The sequence below is a fragment of the Tupaia chinensis genome, unplaced genomic scaffold, assembly GCF_000334495.1.
Source record: "Tupaia chinensis unplaced genomic scaffold, TupChi_1.0 Scaffold000407_4, whole genome shotgun sequence".
NCBI classification, from domain to species: domain Eukaryota; kingdom Metazoa; phylum Chordata; class Mammalia; order Scandentia; family Tupaiidae; genus Tupaia; species Tupaia belangeri.
In genome coordinates, this window is record NW_006159912.1 from 2,783,907 (window position 1) to 2,801,846 (window position 17,940).

Consider the following 17,940-nt stretch of genomic DNA (forward strand, 5'->3'; position numbering starts at 1 on the left):
TTTTGCGGGGAAGGCCACGCCCCAAAAAAAAAAACCCCCAAAAAAAAAAAAAAAAAAAAAACCATGCCAGGCGCATGTGTGGGTGTACCCAAAATCCTGGGAAGAGAATGGAGGAGAAGGGATTGCAGCGTGGCCATCTCCCCAGGTCATGATTTCTTGCTTTCTGTCTCTTTGTCTCTCTTTCTCCGGCAAGCACACATGCCATATAGCAAAAATTTCTCTAAAAAATATTAATAGGGGACAACAGATGATGTGGTGGTTAAAGGTGCTGGACTCCCACATGGCCAACTATGGTTTGAGTCCCAGATCTGGTGACTTGCTTTCTCACTTTCTCCCTCACTCTCACTCTGTTCCTTTCTGGTCAAATTAAAATAAATAAATGAATGAATGAATAAATAAATAAAGTTAAATAAGATGGTTCTTTAAAAATAACTTAAAAATTGGGACCAGCAGCTGGTATAATGGCTATATTGCTGGACTCCCATGTAGTTGACTGCAGTTCGCGTCCCGGAACCAGTGGCTTTAACTCACGATGGGCGAGTGTGCGTGCTTGCCCAAGATCCCGAGAGGAGAATGGAGGAGAAGAGATTGTGGCGTGGCCATCTCCCCGGGAGTGATTTCTCGCTTTCTGTCTCTCTGTCTCTCTGTGTCTTTCTGGTGAGCACACGTGCCTTATAGGAAAAACCTCTCCAAAAATAAAATAAAATAATAATAAAAAAATTTAGGAACAAAATAGCTTCTGATTTAATTCTCGTATCTTCTTTTTCTTTTTCTTCTTTTAGAGTTTTTTTGCTATAGGGTGTATGCAATTGCCAGAGAGATAGAAAGAGACAGAAAATGAGAAATCACCCTCTAGGGGAATGTCAACACAGCAAGCCCTTCTCCTCCAGTCTTCTCTCTGGATTTTGGGCATGCACACACATGAATCTGGTGTGAATTTCAAGCCTCTGGGTTCAGAACTCAAACCATGATTGACCATGTGGGAGTCCAGCGATGTAACCATTATGCTATCTGCTGGTCCCTAATTCTCTTGCTTTCTACTTAGTAAACAACTAATTCAGCAAATAAGGACAAATCCAGCAAATGATTTTTGGTGTGATTTTCTTGTTTATTAAATAAATCTTTTTTTATATAAAGATTATTTATTTTATTTTATTTTATTTAGTCATTTGTTTATTTTAATTTGACCAGAGAGAGACAGAGAGGGAGAAGAAGTGAGAAAGCAAGCCACCAGATTCAGGACTTGAACCATGGTCGGCCATGTGGGAGTGTCCAGCGTCTTAACCACCATGCCACCTGCTGGTCCCATTTATTCAATAAATCTTTTTGAGTGCCATTTTTATGCTTTTTCACTTTCTCTCTCTGTCTCGCTCTTTCTCTCTCTCTCTCTCTCCCTCTCTGATCAAATTAAAAAAAATAAAGTTAAATAAAAGAATTCTTTTAAAAAATGGAATTCAACAGGGAGGCTGGTAGGTGGCATGGTGGTTGAGGCACTGGACTGTCACATAGCTGACCGCAGTTCAAGTCCCAGACCTGGTTACCTTCTTTCTCACTTTCCCTTTCTCTCTAGCTCTGTCTCTCTCCGGTCAAATTGAAAATAACAACAACGACAACAAAATAAAATAAGTAAATAATTTAAAAAATTATTCACCAGGAGAAGTGAATAAAATAAGGCAGGACCTTTTAGGCAAAAGAGAGTCTGGAGAATCAGAATAGTAGGTCTGTCTGGAGCAGTGAGGGAGCATAAGGGAGGAGGCGATTGGGAAGGAGGAAGATTCCAGATAATGAAGGATCTATGAACTGCTAAAGACTATATTCTTTATTAAGTTTATAGCTAAGTTCAAAAATATCCCAGTTGGGAACCAGCAGTTAGCATAATGGCTATGTCGCTGGACTCCCACGTAGTCGACTGCAGTTCGCATCCCGGACCCGGTGGCTTAAAACTCACGCCGGGCACATGTGCGTGTGTGCCCAAGATCCCAAGAGGAGAATGGAGGAGAAGGGAGTGCGGCATGACCATCCCCTCTGGAGGGTGATTTCTCGCTTTCTGTCTCTATGTCTCTCTCTGTCTGTCTGATGAGCTCATGTGTCCTATAGCGAAAACCTCTCCCCAAAAAAAAAAAAAAAATAATCCCAGTCAAGGGGCCAGCAGGGGGGGTGGTGGTGGGGGGGTTGGATTCCCACTTGGCCAGCCATGGTTCAAGTCCTTGACTGAGTGGCTTGAAAATCATGACAAAAAAAAACAAATAAATACATTTATTTATAAATAGATAAAACACACAGACACATATGTAGATATATGTGTCAAAAGGCTATCTATTGAACCTCTGATGTGAGGGGATACATAGATGGCTATGAATTAGTGCTTTTCTTCAAGTCCAAACTGGAAGAGAACGCACATAGTTAGGGGTCAATGCATAAGGAATAAAGGAACTGCATATGTAAGGTAAGTCAATCAGTAGGAATGAGTAACAGTACTTAGATCTAAATTAGAGAAGGCAACAAACAGTCAAATTTGTTAAGAAAAAAGGCTAAAATAAACCATAAAGGAAAACTGAGCTAAGTAAATAAGGTAGCTCCGGAGAGGCACAGCCCTGTCGGTTTGTTTTCTTCCTTGAGGCGTCAATGGCACATGGCAATCTCCTGCTGTTTTCCTTACCAAGACCTAAAGGAGTTTCTGGTTTTGTACTACAAGCAGGTGGGAAATAGGATTTGTTTTAAGGGAATTTGAATGAACTCATACTTCTTTTAAAAAGTTATTGGGGCCAGGGAACCAGCAGTTAGTGTAATGGCTATGTCGCTGGACTCCCACGTAGTTGACCGCGGTTTGCGTCCCGGACCCAGTGGCTTAAAACTCATGCCGGGCGCGTGTGCGTGTGTGCCCAAGATCCCGAGAGGAGAATGGAGAAGGGATTGCGGCGTGACCATCCCCCCTGGGGGGGTGATTTCTCGCTTTCTGTCTCTAATGTCTCTGTCTGGTGAGCGCACGTGCCCTATACCGAAAATCTCTCAAAAAAAAAAAATTAAGAAGTTATTGGGGCCAGCAGGTGGCAAGATGGTTAAGGGTGCTGGACTTCCACATGACTGACTGTGGTTCAAATTCCAGACCTGGTGGATTGATTTCTCACTTTCTCTTTCTCTGTCCCTCTCTGGGCAAATTAAAATAAATAAACAAATAAATTAATTAAATTAAATAATTCTAAAAAGGAAATTATTATATCAATCTAGCATTGTTCTCCAGTTCTTAAAAAAGATAGAAAGTAAAAACATCATAGTAACAAGTGTAAGTCACCTTTGAGATTTCCTCTATATGTAAGGAGCTTGTCTTCAATCATTGTCAAGTAGCAGAAATGGACAACTAATAGAAATGGTAAAACCTCCTACCTGGGCTCATTTCAGAAGTTTTATATATGGATTTAACTAGATAATCTCAAACAATAGGCTGTAGAATTCTGTTAGGTGACCAACTTGTAAAGAAAGCAGGTTTAGGGAACCAGTAGTTAGCATAATGGCTGTGTCGCTGAACTCCCATGTAGTTGACTGCGGTTTGCGTCCCGGACCTGGTGGCTTAAAACTCACACCTGGCGCGTGTGCGTGCATGCCCAAGATCCCGAGAGGAGAATGGAGGAGAAGGGATTGCGGTGTGACCATCTCTCCTAGGGGGTGATTTCTTGCTTTCTGTCTCTATGTCTCTCTCTCTCTGTCTGGCGAGCGCATGCACCCTATGGCGAAAACCTCTCCAAAAAGAAAAAAAGAAAGCAGGTTTATAGTATTCAGGACACACTGAGTCAGTGAATCAGTCTCTAGACTTTGAGTCCAATCCAGAGAGAAATGAATGCAGACATTCCTTTGTTTATATGCCTGAAACTCTGTTATGGCTTTCATCCTTACAGCCAACAAACCACCTGCCAAGCCGTGACCCGGAAGGCCTTCATCCAAGGGGAGTTCCAAAAGATCAAGCACATAGTGATGGATGAGACTGAGAATTTCTGCAGTAAATATGGCGATTGGTATACAAAAGCGAAGAACATCACCCATCCAAAGGTGAGAGTGGCTGGAAGTGAAAACCATCACGGGATTCTTTGGCTTTTTCTGGACCCTTTCCAAGTCCATCATGCTGATGTCAATGGCCTTCCCCCTCTCTCTGCTCAGTTTCCTCGAAAGACAATCACCAATGGGATCCACTGTGCTCTGGAAATAGCAACGGTCATAAAAGAAGAAATAAAGAGGATCAAAGAAAATCCTCCCTGCAGCATGTCTGTGGACACACTGGCATTGTTCCAGGAAGCTGCCTATGACGAAGCAATGTGTGCCCAGGCTTTGCCTGGAGTGTGTGAGACAAAGACCAACCTGACAGCAGAACAGATAGTAAACTATGTGGCAGAAAGATGTCACACCCTGCTCCAATGTGGCTATCTGCCCAAAGATATAGCGATTCTGTGCAGGAGAGAGGAGGACAGAGCTCGCTACAAGCTTGCACTACTAAGAGCGATGCAATTAATCGAGACCCACGGAGCATCAGAGATGGTGTTTAGCCAGGCTGAGGGTGTTCGGAGCAGACACATTGTTTTAGACAGCATTCAGCAGTTTTCAGGCCTGGAAAGCAATATTGTGTTTGGGATTAGTCCAGAATGTGCCCAGTCAGAGGAATTTCATAAGTTCTGTTTTGCCTCAAAAGCCATTAAACACCTCTACTTGCTTTATGAAAGGAGGGTGGCCTTCTAAAATTAGTAAAAGTGGTAAAGAAACCAGAAAGAGCAGTCCCTTCTTCTACACAGGTGCATCGCCTCCTTTTTAATATTGGAAGAAAGTCAAGGCACATCTGTATGGTCTGGAGTCACAGAAATATCCCTGGGAGCTTTCCTTTCCACTTCGTTTGCAGTGCCACTGTCCTTTTCCCATCCATCTCACCTCTTGCTGAACAATTACAGCAGACTTCTAATTGGTCCCCTGCCTCCAGTTTTCCTAGCCCAATTCAAATTTCATCCTGTCAACCAGATAGCTTCTCATCACATAGAGAACCAATTTTATGAATTATTCTACTAATGGACCTCACAGCCTTCAAGCAAAACCATTTTCCAAGTCTTTCTACATTGTGCCCTGACTTACTTTCCTAACTGCATCATCCATTAAACCTCTGTCTACCACTGTTTCTAATGCATCTCAGCCTCACTGGTCTGTTTTTTTTTAGGTGGTGGGAGGGTGCCCTCCAGATGAGTTACTTTTGCCAGGAATCTTGGGGACAGCATTCTGGCTGCAATTCATGCATTTCATTGTGAGTCTCAAGTTTTACAGGTCTAGAGGTGATTTCCTCTTTGAATAAATTCTAGATCAGTTTCCTAGGGATGGTTTTATGCCAAAAAAGCTCGTAAAAAAACAAATGCATAGCGACCAGCAGGTGGTGAGGTGGTTAAGGTGCTGGATACTCCCACATGGCCAACCACAGTTTGAGTTCTGGAACTGGCGGCTTGCTTTCTCACTCTTTTTCTCTCTCTGTCTCTCTCTGGTCAAATTAAAATAAATGAATGAATACATAAAAAAATTAAATAATTATATTTAAAAATGCATAAATGAAAATATTGCTTTTAAGTTACAGTGAGGATTGTAGTAATAAGTGGGCTGGGTGATTTTGCCAATGAGTTTATCCAACAGTAACATAAAAATCCAAATTATATGAGCATAGTCTTGTAGTAAGGAGTGCTGGTAATCTGATTCAAACATAAAAATTCTTCAGACTGTATTAAACTCTTTCAGTATTTATCAAATAAGGTTGTAATGATCTCTAAGACAAAAGATATTTTCTTTTAAGCATTTAACTGCCGGAGGAAGACAAAGAGAGGAAGAGGGAGAAAGTACCCCCTCTTCCTATGGGGCGTGGTCATGCCACAGTCCCTTCTCCATTGTTCCATCACGTCGGGATTTTGGGCACACATGCACACACACTTTGTGATTTTTAAGTTTCTGGGACCAGGATTTGAACTGTGTTATAGGCCGTGTGGGATCCAGCTCCCTTAACCACAGGACACAGAACTAGTCTAGCTATAATTTCATATAAAGCCCTTAAGCCTTTCAAGATGTGGGAGAGCAGGCAGGGCTTGGAGAAGTTCTCAACTGCACCAGAGGGGCCATTCTGAACCTAGTGACCACCTATCCTGGACATGAATTGAACAGAAACTTTCTCCTACCTCTCACTCCTCCAATCACTCCATTTCCTCTTTACCTCCCTGTGGGGTTTAGAGTATTTTGAGTTGGAGAAAATTAACTTTAGCAATTTATTAGGTTTTTGTTGTTGTTGGTTTAGTGTATTAGTTCTGATGAAGCAAAAAATACAAGTGCATTCACTTTCTGATGTAGGGGGATGCGTGAATTCTATCAAAATCATTTAAAGAGTCAAAAGTATACGGGGGTGCTGGCAGGGTTGCATGGTGGTTAGGGTGCTGAACTCCCAGACAGCCAACTGTAGTTCGAGTCCCAAACCTGGCAACTTGCTTTCTCACTTTCCTTCTCTGGTGGGCACACGTGCCCTGTGGAAAGTTTTTAAAGATAAAAACAATAAATAAAATTAGACAGACTGCCCCTTTGGCTGTAGCAGCCAGCAGCCTGGTACATCTGAAGGCACTTGGTGAAGTCACGATGTGAGGCGCGCGACCTTTTCTTTATTCCTCTCTCTCCTCCTTTCTTTTCCCTTATATTATCTTCTCTTCTTCTTCCATCTTGCCAGAGGGAGTAACTAGGTCTAGAATCAGAGATCTGAAATTTTCTAGTCATATAACAATAAATAAAATAAAATAAAATAAATAATATGTTAAAAAAACTGCACGAGGTTAAGGGTACAGATTGGGTAGGACAGAACACTGCTATACAGTTCAGTTATAAGCCTCAGTACCTCTTAATTTTTAAAACTTTATGCATGTATTATATAATTTTTTCTCTTTTTTTGGAGAGGTTTTTGCTATCAGGCACGTGCTCTCGCCAGACAGACAGAGAGAAGCAGAAAGATAGAAAGTGAGAAATCACCCCCCCAGGGGGGATGGTCACGCGGCAATCCCTTCTCCTCCATTCTCCTCTTGGGATCTTGGGCACGCACGCCCATGCGCCTGGCGTGAGTTTAAGCCACTGGGTCCAGGACTCAAACTGTGGTCGACTACATGGGAGTCCAGCGACATAGCCATTATGCTAACTGCTGGCCCCAATAAGAGATTATTTTTAAAGTATATTTATTTTATTGATTATTATTATTTTTAAAATTTGCTGTAGGACATGTGCACTCACCAGAGAAAGATAGGCAGAGAGAGATAGAGAAAGTGAGAAAGCAAGCCACCATGTTAAATTTTACCTTTGAATTCTAAGTCAGACTAAGTTATATCTCAGGATTGTTAGGCAATTGTTCAAAACCACATAGAAACTGAAGAACTAGTGTATATGTGTGATTGGTAATGGTGCTTTTGCCAATTTATTAGAAGGATTAAAGTAAAGAAGATATACCATCAGCATAGATTTGTAAATTATGCCATCATAAGACTTAAGATAATTAAAATAATTTAAAGAGTCAAAAGGGTGCTGGCAGGTTTGCATGGTGGTGAGGGTGATGGCAGATCCAAAAAAAAAAACAAGACGCTTCTAAAACTGACTTTTAAAAAGAAAGATAATATATCACATAAGTCTGAAAAATGTAGAAAAGCAAAATAAAAAAAATTCTTAAATAATTCTTCTTCTTCTTCTTCTTATTATTATTTATTTATTTTTTTTTTGGAGAGAGTTTTCACTGTAGGGCGCGTGCACTCGCCCAACAGACAGAGAGAGACAGAAAGCGAGAAATCACCCCCCCGGGGGATGGTCACGCCGCAATCCCTTCTCCTCCATTCTCCTCTCGGGATCTTGGGCACGCACGCACACGCGCCCGGCGTGAGTTTTAAGCCACCGGGTCCGGGACACGAACCGTGGTCGACTACGTGGGAGTCCAGCGACATAGCCATTACACTAACTGCTGGTTCCCAATAATTCTTATTATTCAGGCATCTTTTTTTTCTTTTTTTAATGGCATAGGGCACATGTATGTGCTTGAAAGAGAGAGGAGAGAATGTCTCAGGGCCGAGTCACACTGCAATCCTTTTTCTTCCAATTTCCATCTCATAAAGATCCTGGGCATGTATGCCATACCTGGAATATGTTTCAAGCTGCCTGGGGTAGGACTCAAACTCTGGTCAGCATGTGGGATCCAACTTCCTCTGCATACTACCTAACTGTGGCACTAGGGGACCAGTTCTTTAGGCATACTTTTTTCATTTTTGCTTTTTTTTTTTTTAAAAAAAAAAGAATTATTTTTATTTAACTTTATTTATTTTAACTTGACCAGAGAGGAAGCGAGAGAGACAGAGACAGAGACAGAGAAAGTGAGAAAGCAAGCCACCAGGTCTGGGACTCAAATTATAGCCAGGCATGTGGGAGTCCAGTGTCCTTAATGACCAGGCCACCTGCTGACCTCCCCGGTTTTTACTTTTTAATTTTCATTTGTCGATATGAAAACATGTTTTTACACAATTAATATCAAGTTGTGCAATCGACTTTTACACCTGTAAATGTACATTTTCTTTTTCTTTTCTTTTTAGGTTTTTGCTATAGGGCACACCAGAAAGAGACAGAGAGAGCCAGAGAGAAAAAGAAGTGAGAAATCACCCCTCAGGTGGAATGGCCATGCTGCAATCCTTTCTCTTCCATTCTCTCCTTGGGATTTGGAGCAGGCATGCCCATGCACCCGGTGTGATTTTTAGACTGCTGGGTCTAGTGCTTGAAGAACCATGTAGTTGGCCATGTGGGCATCCAGTACCTTAACCACTGTGCCATCTGCTAGCCCTATAAGTGTGCTTTTTTATCTAACTTTTTTTCTTTTTTTTTTTGGTGAGGCATAATTGTAGATTCTATCATTGTTCCCAATATTTCATCTCTCTGTATCCCTATACCCTTTGTAATTTTTAACATTAGCGGGAGAGACATTTTACCACCCTTTGATGCGGACTTGGCCATGTGACTTTATTTAGCCAATGAAATTTTATTAAGCTGTGATGTGCAGAAAGGCTCTGTGCAAGCTTGTAGCAGAGTCTGCTCCTTGGGCTTCTGCCATGGGTAAACATGCCCTGGGTGACCCACAGTCACTTAGGAATGAGAGACATGGAAGCATATTTAAAATCACTTCATGTCCTGGAGCCAAGTTCAACCAATGTTAGTTAGATAAGGTAAAATCCAGCAGACCTGAAAAATGCATGAATGAGAAATGAATGCTTTATATTTTATGATTATTTCAAGGTTATTTTGTAGCCATGGCCGACTAGTGCAGGCATTTCCCCATGTTGTAGTATAGTCTTCAAAATCACACATTTTAATGGTTGCACAATATTCTAGCTAGATCATATGATGTTTCAACATAGGACTCCACCTAGGAGTCCCAGGTTCGAGTCTTGGTTCAACCTAAAGGTGACCACAGTGGCACCACACTTATAATCCCAGCGATTTGGGAAGTTGAGGCAGGATGATCATGTGCTTGAGACTGGTCTGGGCAGCACTACCAGACTCTGCCTAAAAAAGAGCTGGACACGGGCCACAGGTGGCGTGGTGGTTAGGGTGCTAGACTCCAACATGGCTGACCATGGTATGAGTCCTGGACTTGGCAGCTTGCTTTTCTTGCTCTCTCCCTCTGCTGCTCTCTGGTCAAATTAAAAAAAAAAAAAAAAGATGGTGATGAATAAAATTAAAATTAAAAAAAGAGCTGGACATGGTGGTGTCCCTGTATATGAATTACATAACCTTGGTTTTAGGTATTTTTTCTGATCACCTGAAACTGGTGTGGGATACCAACTCAGAGAAAAGAAAATATGCCTCTGACCATGCACTACATGGACTAGACACTTTCCTTTTAGGTTTTTCCAAAGGGCACATGTGCCTGCTGGAGAGAGGCAGAGAGAAGGGAAGTGAGAAATCACCCCCAGGGGGATGGTGACACTGCAATCTCTCTCGGGATTTTGGGCATGCATGCCCATGCCCTCAGGATCTTCTATCAAGCACCCATCTGTGGAAAGCAGCAGCCTCCACTGTAAGTGAAGTGGTTTATACTGATTCCTATAGTTAACACTGTCAGGACCTGGAAACACTGACCATTCTGGAAAAATCTGATTTTTTTTAAACTGCAAAAACTCAGAGTTAGACTCAGGTCACACTCTTAACCTGTCCAAGTTCAGGCTCTCCCGACATGAACTGCCAGATCTCTAGGGTTGCTTCATCTTGCCTTCTCCCGCTGCAACCTGGGAGGCCCTTACTGGTGATTTAGAATGTAAAGTCCCCATCTTCTTTCCTTTAAAATCCCTTAGAAATATACCATGGGATGGGGCTGGCAGGTAGCATGGTGGTTAAAGGTGCTGGACTCCCACATGGCTGACCATGGTTCTTGGTCCTAGACCTGGTGGTTTGCTTTCTCACTTTCCCTCTCTCTCTCACTCTCTCTCATTCAGTCCCTCTCTGGTCACATAAAATTGATTAATTAATTAACTAAATAATTCTTGAAAAAAAGTTTTTAATTAACAAAAGAAATACACTGTGGGACTTCAAAGAGTTCATTGATAGAGCGGAAGTTTCCACGGGGCAACTGAGAAGCATACTGTCAAGATGGAGTTACCAGCCCAGTGAATCGAAGTACCAGACCGTGACCCCATGAAGCATGGTATCCTTCTGTCTGGAGTGTGGCAAAAATATCAAAGCAGTGTTCAAATTCTGCCCTTACTGTGGGAAACCTTTGCCTACAGAGGAGCATGCAGGGTCCTCAACCTGTGTCAAACCACTTGCGTTAACCTTCCAAGCCTCGAGATTTCAAGGTGGCTTCTCCATCTCCAAAGTTGCATCTGCATCCCAGGCAGATAGGAGCAGAATTTGCCTTGGTCCAACTTCAAAGTGCTCCAAGAGAGAGCTGACCTCCAGTTCTAAAGTCTCTCCCAAGAAAGTGAAGTGGTCCAGCACTGTCTGCTCACCCTAGTCGTCCCTCTTCTCAGATGCTGGCAGCTCAGAGTCTGAAGAGACGTTAAGTCCCAAAGCATCCCAGAACAGACTCCCAACCCCCAAAGGCAGCCCACAGACAACCAGGCAAAGCCCCCAGACACTGAAGCGGAGCCGAGTGACCACCTCTCTCGAGGCTCTGCCCACTGGGACAATGCTGACTGACAAGAGTGGGCAGCTGGAAGCTGGGGACCTTCCAGACCAGGGACAACCAGGGCATTCTCTATGAAGCTGAGTCTGCCTCGGCCCTCGCCTGCCAGTCAAATCCTCAGAAGCACAAGTTCTCACTCAAACTGGATGCCAAGGATGGACTCTTGTTCAATGAGCAGAACTTCTTCCAGTGGGCTGCCAAACCTCTGCAAGCTGGATGCCCTGGAGTATCTCCATGAGAATGAGTACGTTTGTGGAAATTTGACAGCTGAAAATATCTTTGTGAATCCAGAGGACCGAAGTCAGGTGACCCTGGCGGGCGATAGCTTCGCCTTCCGCTATTGCCCAAGTGGCAGACATGTGGCCTGTGTGGAAGGCAGCAGGAGCCCCCGTGAGGGTGACCTTGAGTTCATTAGCATGGACCTGCACAAGGGACAAGGGCCTTCCCGCCGCAGCGACCTGCAGACCCTGGGCTACTGCATGCTGAAGTGGCTCTGTGGGTTCCTGCCGTGGACAAAGTGCCTTCCCAACACCGAGGAAGTCATGAAGCAGAAACAAAAGTTTCTCGATAACCCGGAGCCCCTCATGGGACTGTGTGGTCGCTGGATCAGACCCTCAGAGACCCTGCAGGAGTACCTGAAGGTGGTGATGGCCCTTAAGTATGACGAGAAGCCACCCTACACTGTCCTGAGGAACAGTCTGGAAAGCCTGCTGCAGGACCTGCGGGTGTCACCCTAAGACCCCATTGACCTCCAGGTGGCACCGTAGGTGGAACTCAGAACTTGGAATTTGCAGTTTGAAATAGAAAGGCCTGCTGTTTAATCACTGATAAGCTTCTAGAAAAATCCCTCGAATGTGTATTCCCGCCATTCCTTAGGTGACATGCATCAGTCTATTTTAGCATCAGGGCACCCAGCAGCTACCCCAGGTAACGTGAAGTTCCTCCTCCGAGCACAGTCCTTTCAGAGCACAGTCCTTTCAGCCCATCTCCCGCCAGAGCCAGGGCTGTGGATAGAAGAGAGTAGGGGAGACGGTAACTCCCGGACAGTCAGGTCGGCCCTTCGGTGGAGACCCTTTCTACCCTTGGCATTACTCTGCTTTGATAATAAATTGTTTTATTGAAAAAAAAATAAGAGTTCGTTAAAAATTTAATTAAAATAGAAATTTATTTTGATGTAAAAATAACCTATACATTTGTTTTTCTTTTTTTCTTTTTCAACTGCCGGAAGGAGCAGGTATTCACCAGAGAGGGCAAAATCACGCTCCAATGGGGTATGGCCAAACTGTAACCCCTTCTCTTCCATTTCTTCATCTATCAGTATTTGGGGCACACAAACACATGTACCTGGTGTGTTCTTCAAGCTGCTGGGGTCGCAGTTCTAAATGCAGCCCACCATCTGGGATCCGGCTCCCTTACAGTAGGCCATAGGGCCAGCTTGCCGATTCCATTCTTAATTGGCTAGATGACCTCAGGCAAGTTACTTTATCGTTTAGAACTCAGTTTTCTCATCTGTAAAACAGAGACAAAATTTATACATATCCCATAAACTAAAAATGAGGATTGAAATACATAGTAAATTTAAATAAAGTCTGGTATGTGGAAAACTTCAATAAATTTTGGCCCTTATTAGCTCTAATTTAGAATTGAAGAAGCTGTGACTTTAAAGGTGAATACTTTACCCAAGATCGCAGAACTAGTAAGATCTAAATGTAGAATCTGAACCCATGTCTGTCTGACTCCAAAGTCTGTGATAATCTCTATGAACTCCTGCCTCCTTGTTTATCAACGTTAAAGGCCTAGGGCCAGCAGGTGGTGTAGTGCTTAAGGTGCTGGTGGTTGACCATAGTTTGAGTCTTAGACACAGCAGCTTGAAACTCATGCTGGGCGGGGGGAACCAGCAGTTAGCGTAATGGCTATGTCGCTGGACTCCCACGTAGTCTACCGCGGTTCGCGTCCTGGACCCGGTAGCTTAAAACTCACGCTGGGCGCATGTGCGTGCGTGCCCAAGATCCCGAGAGGAGAATGGAGGAGAAGGGATTGCGGCGTGACCATCCCCCCGAGGGGTGATTTCTCGCTTTCTGTCTCTAATGTCTCTCTCTGTCTGTCTGGCGAGCGCACGCGTCCTATAGCGAAAAACCTCTCAAAAAAACAAAAAAAACTCACGCTGGGTGTGTGAGTGCACATGCCCAAAATCCTGAGAGGAGAATGGAGGAGAAGGGATTACGGTGTGGCCATCCCCCCTGGGCGTAGATTTCTTGCTTTTTGTCTCTCTGTCTCTTAAGCAAGTGCATACATCCTTTAGTAAAAAATCTCCAAAAAAAGAAAGAAAGAAAAGTTAAAGGCATGAATGTCCATTCTGACAACAATGTATTTGCTTTTTTTGGGTTGAAAATAGGATAAGATACATTTAAAATATTTGTGATATTAACCAGGGTGATTACTGTTAGCTTCTAAAATTTCTGTGCAAAATCAATACAATTACTCAAATGACTTATACAACAGGAAGTATTCAGAGAAAAGCATTTCCTACACTAAGAAACTAAAAACATAACCTTTCATTACAAGGTCTATATAGTAACATTACAGAGAAAAAAAAAACACACAAAAAAATAGAGAAACACAAAGTAAAACTCAGTCCTATTCTTACCACCATGTCAGGCAGCTTGTTTTCATTTTTGCTATTCATTTCCCCCGTGTCAGTCCAACAGCAGATACAGTTTAGCAGAGTTGTAATCATCGTGTACACTCCATTTTTTATCCTGTTTGTGTTGATTGTTCTGGAGGCTCTGTCCCACGCTGCAGTCTTTCATGTGTGCTGTGAGGCGTTTCCATGGTGCAGCCTAGGGAGGAGTGACTCTTCATGCCTTTGAGCAGGCAGAGGAAATTCTTAGTACAGTACAGACTCTCATGTTCCACTTGGCTTTTTTGGTACAGCCTCAATTCTGTCTATAGACAGGAAGAAAGAGGGTAGTGAGCAAGAAGATTAAAAAGCGCTTCAGGCCAGTCATGTGGCACAATGGTGGTGCAAGTGCCTTGCAAGACTGGAGACTATGTGGCAGGTCATGGGTTCAGATCCTAGGGTTGGCTGCACAGGTGCAGGCTCCTGGGATCCTGAGAGGTAGAGGACTGGGGGAGGGGGGTAGTGGTATGACGAGGCTCTTTCGAGGAGGCTGGCTCTCTCTCTTTCTCAAGCATGTGTGTGCTCTCTGTCATGAAGAAAGAAAAAATCAAAATGGAAAGAAAAAAGGAAAGAAAAAAAAGGAAAAGCTCTTTACCAAACTCTGTGAGATACGGGGGTATGACAGGGTGCAAATATTTTAGGAAACTCAGAATAATACAATTTGGATGGAAGCATTCTTCTTCCTGTATTTTCCCAGAGGTCATGTCTTCCATGAGGTGTGCCCATTGCCAGGTGCAGAACCCAGGAGATGTGTAAAACAAACCTCTGCTTGCCCAAAGGTATTGAAAGGTGACAGAGTATGCCATCCTAAGTGAAGCCATTTTTGTCATAAGGATTATTTAGAGTTTAAGACATTTGAAAAAACTGCATATTCAAAAAGGACATTCTAATCCCCTTTTTCCTCCCTGAAAACAGGAGTTAAAAAATTCTCGTGTGAGTCAGCTGGTGGGTAGTGGTTAAGGTGGCTGGATCCAACATGGCTGACTGTGCAGTTGGCGTCCTAGACCTGGTGGCTTGAAAAACACACTGGGCATGTGTGAATGCATACCCAGAATCCCAAGAGGAGAATAGAGGAGAAGGTACTGAGGCATGGCTATTCTCCCCCACCCCCAGAAGTGCTTTCTCACTTTCTCTTCCTCTCTCTGTGTCTCTCTCCAGGAAGCACATGTAGTCTATAGAAAAACTAAAAAAAAAAAAAGGAACCAGCAGTTAGCGTAATGGCTATGTCGCTGGACTCCCACGTAGTCGACCGCGGTTCGTGTCCCGGACCTGGTGGCTTAAAACTCACGCCGGGCGCGTGTGCGTGCGTGCCCAAGATCCCGAGAGGAGAATGGAGGAGAAGGGATTGCAGCGTGACCATCCCCCCTGGGGGGTGATTTCTTGCTTTCTGTCTCTATGTCTCTCTCTGTCTGTCTGGCGAGCGCACGCGCCCTACAGTGAAAATCTCTCAAAAAAAAAAAAATCCATTTGAAATATGCCTTTCTTGTGCCAGGAAAAAAAGAAACATTCTTTTTTCTCTAGAAAAGGTTTTTACCATAGGGTACATGTGCTAACTGGAGAGAGAGAGAGAGAGAGAGAGATAAACAGTGGGAGGGAAAGTGAGAAATCATTCCCCAGAGGGGATGGCCATGCCACAGTCCCTTCTCCATTCTTCTTCTGAGATTCTGGGCACACACGCACATGTGCCCAGCATGTGTTCCAGGCCACTTGGTCTGGAACTCGAACTGCAGTTGGTTATGTGGGAATGCAGTGCCTTAACCACCATGCTGTCTGCTGACCCCAAGAAACAGTCTTTGATGGGCGTCTTAACCAAGAGAATTCTATGAAACAGACCCTGTTAAAATAATTCATATCTTCTTTTGTCTCCACACATAAGTGAATTCCTTTTCCACAATTACCATTCTTTGTTCAAACCACTGTGTGAGTATACAAATGGAATTAAATAAATAATTCTTTAAAAAATTACATTTAATTTCTCTATTCCATTTTTTTTTTGGAGAGGTTTTTGCTATAGAGCACATGCACTGGCCAGAAAGACAGAGAGAGACAGAGAGATAGAAAGCGAGAAATCACCCCCCCGCTCCCCCCCTACCCCACCTCCCGGAGATGGCCATGCCACAATCCCTTCTCCTCCATTCTCCTCTTGGGATCGTGGGCACACATGCACGCACACGCGCCGGGCATGAGTTTAAGCCGTCGGGTCCAGGACTTGTCAATTTCGTGAGAGTCCAGCGACATAGCCATTATGCTAACTACTGGTCCCTCTATTCCATTATTGAAGGACAGTTAAACGGTTTACAAATTTCAATCTTACAAATGGTGCTAAAATGACTATCCTTATCTTCTTGTGAACATTATTGCGTGTTTTTTTCCCTGTTAATGTTCCTTCAGTTTACTTCTAAATATCTTTCCACTGTCTGTACTCCTCTCCCACCTCAGTTCTTATAGTAATTGCCAAATCCTCTCCACAGTGTTGTAGCACTTTCTGCAGCTGACAATAATGAATGATCTTCCATTTTTCTACATCTTGGTCAATACTTTGTATTGTCAGGCTTACAGATTTTTGCCAATTGGAGGGAACAAAATGTATCTCATCTTTGTCTTCTTTTATGTTTTCCAGTTACTCTGAGGCTAAAGCCATCTTATTTATTTATTGGCCACTTGTGTTTCCTCTTCTGTGAATACCAGTTCATTTATTGTTCCCATTTTTACTGAGTTGTTTGTTTTAAAGAATTATTTAATTTAATTTATTATTATTGCTACTTTTCAATTTGACTAGAGATAGAGAGAAGGAGAAAGAAAGTGAGAAAGCAAATCGCCAGGTCCAGTACTCTAACCACAGTCGGCCATGTGGGAGTACAACACTCCAACCACTATGGCACCTGCTGGCCCATGTGGGGTTTTGTTTTTAAGAATGATTTTTATTTAACTTTATTTATTTATTTAAATTTGACCAGAGAGGGACAGTGCGAGAGAGAGAAAGTGAGAAAGCAAGTTGCCAGGTCCGAGACTCAAACTATGGTTAGACATGTGGGAGTCCAGTGCCCTTAACCAGCATGCCACCTGCCTGCTCCACACATGGTGTTTGTTGTTGTTGTTGTTATCTAACAGATTTTTCAGTGTTCTTTGTATATTCTGATATTAACCCTTTCGCTTATGTTACAAATAAAATCTTTCAGTTAGTGCTTGTTTATTTTTATTTTTAAATTTGTCAGAGGGTACATGTGCTTGCCAGAGAGGAATAGAGAGAAGGAGGGTGAGAAAGCACCCTCCAATGGGACATCTTCATGCTGAAATCCCTTTTCCTTCATTTCAGCATCTTGTCAGAATTTTGGGCACTTATGCACATGCACCAGGATTCCAACCACAGTAGGCCATGTGGGGTCCAACTCCAACCATTAGGCTGACCCTAATCTCTGATTCTTTTACTTGGCTAAGTTGGATTTTAGCTTAAATACATGTTCCTCCAGGAAGATTTTCCTATTCATTTGAGGAGTGTAGCTATTAAGAACTTCATCTTTCAGAGTACTTGTTACGTATTACTGCAATTGTTCCCTTTAACCATATTTTCTTCCTAAGTGTAAGGTCTGAGAAGCAGGGACTGCACCTATCTTTGATTTACTCCAGACCCCAGCACCTAGCATGAGCTCAATACATTTTTTAAAAAGAATTACTTTACTTTACTATTTATTTATTTTAATTTGACCAGAGAGGGACAGGGTATGAGAAAGAGAGGGAAAGTGAGAAAGCAAGCACCAGGTCCAGAATTCGAACTGCAGTCGGCCATGTGGGAGTCCAGTGCCCTTAACCACCATGCCACCTGCTGGTCCCAGCATCCCCACATCTTTCTATGATGCATTGTCCCAGGGTGCAAAGACCTCAGGGGATTGAAGAGAGTAATGAATGAAATCATTGCTGGAAGTTGAGGACTGAGAGTCTCCAATCTTTGGGTAGCAAATTTTGTAAGTCAGGTAATTTGCAATTTTTGTTTTAAAAAGCAACCAGGAATCAGAGCTAGCAGGTGTTGTGGTGGTTGAGGTGCTGCATCCCACCTGGTAAAATCCATGGT

The 17,940-nt window shown here is 43.2% G+C and overlaps 1 protein-coding gene and 1 pseudogene across 6 annotated transcripts in view; both read left to right on the forward strand.

The window, feature by feature from the left end:
* The window catches only part of SLFN14 (schlafen family member 14), a 17,761-nt gene extending 12,595 nt beyond the window's left edge, over positions 1-5,166 (forward strand). For 5 of the 6 annotated variants that reach the window (XM_027774161.1, XM_027774163.1, XM_027774162.1 and 2 more), the window contains one exon: positions 3,894-5,166. In XM_027774161.1, coding sequence (XP_027629962.1) covers positions 3,894-4,725 — 832 coding nt within the window. In that variant the 3' untranslated portion in view covers positions 4,726-5,166. The remainder of the gene's footprint in view (positions 1-3,893) is intronic. The other variant, XM_027774164.1, reaches the window with a different exon arrangement.
* A 5,319-nt stretch (positions 5,167-10,485) lies between these two features.
* Positions 10,486-12,270, forward strand: LOC102478459 (inactive serine/threonine-protein kinase VRK3 pseudogene; annotated as a pseudogene).
* Positions 12,271-17,940: the final 5,670 nt, after the last annotated feature.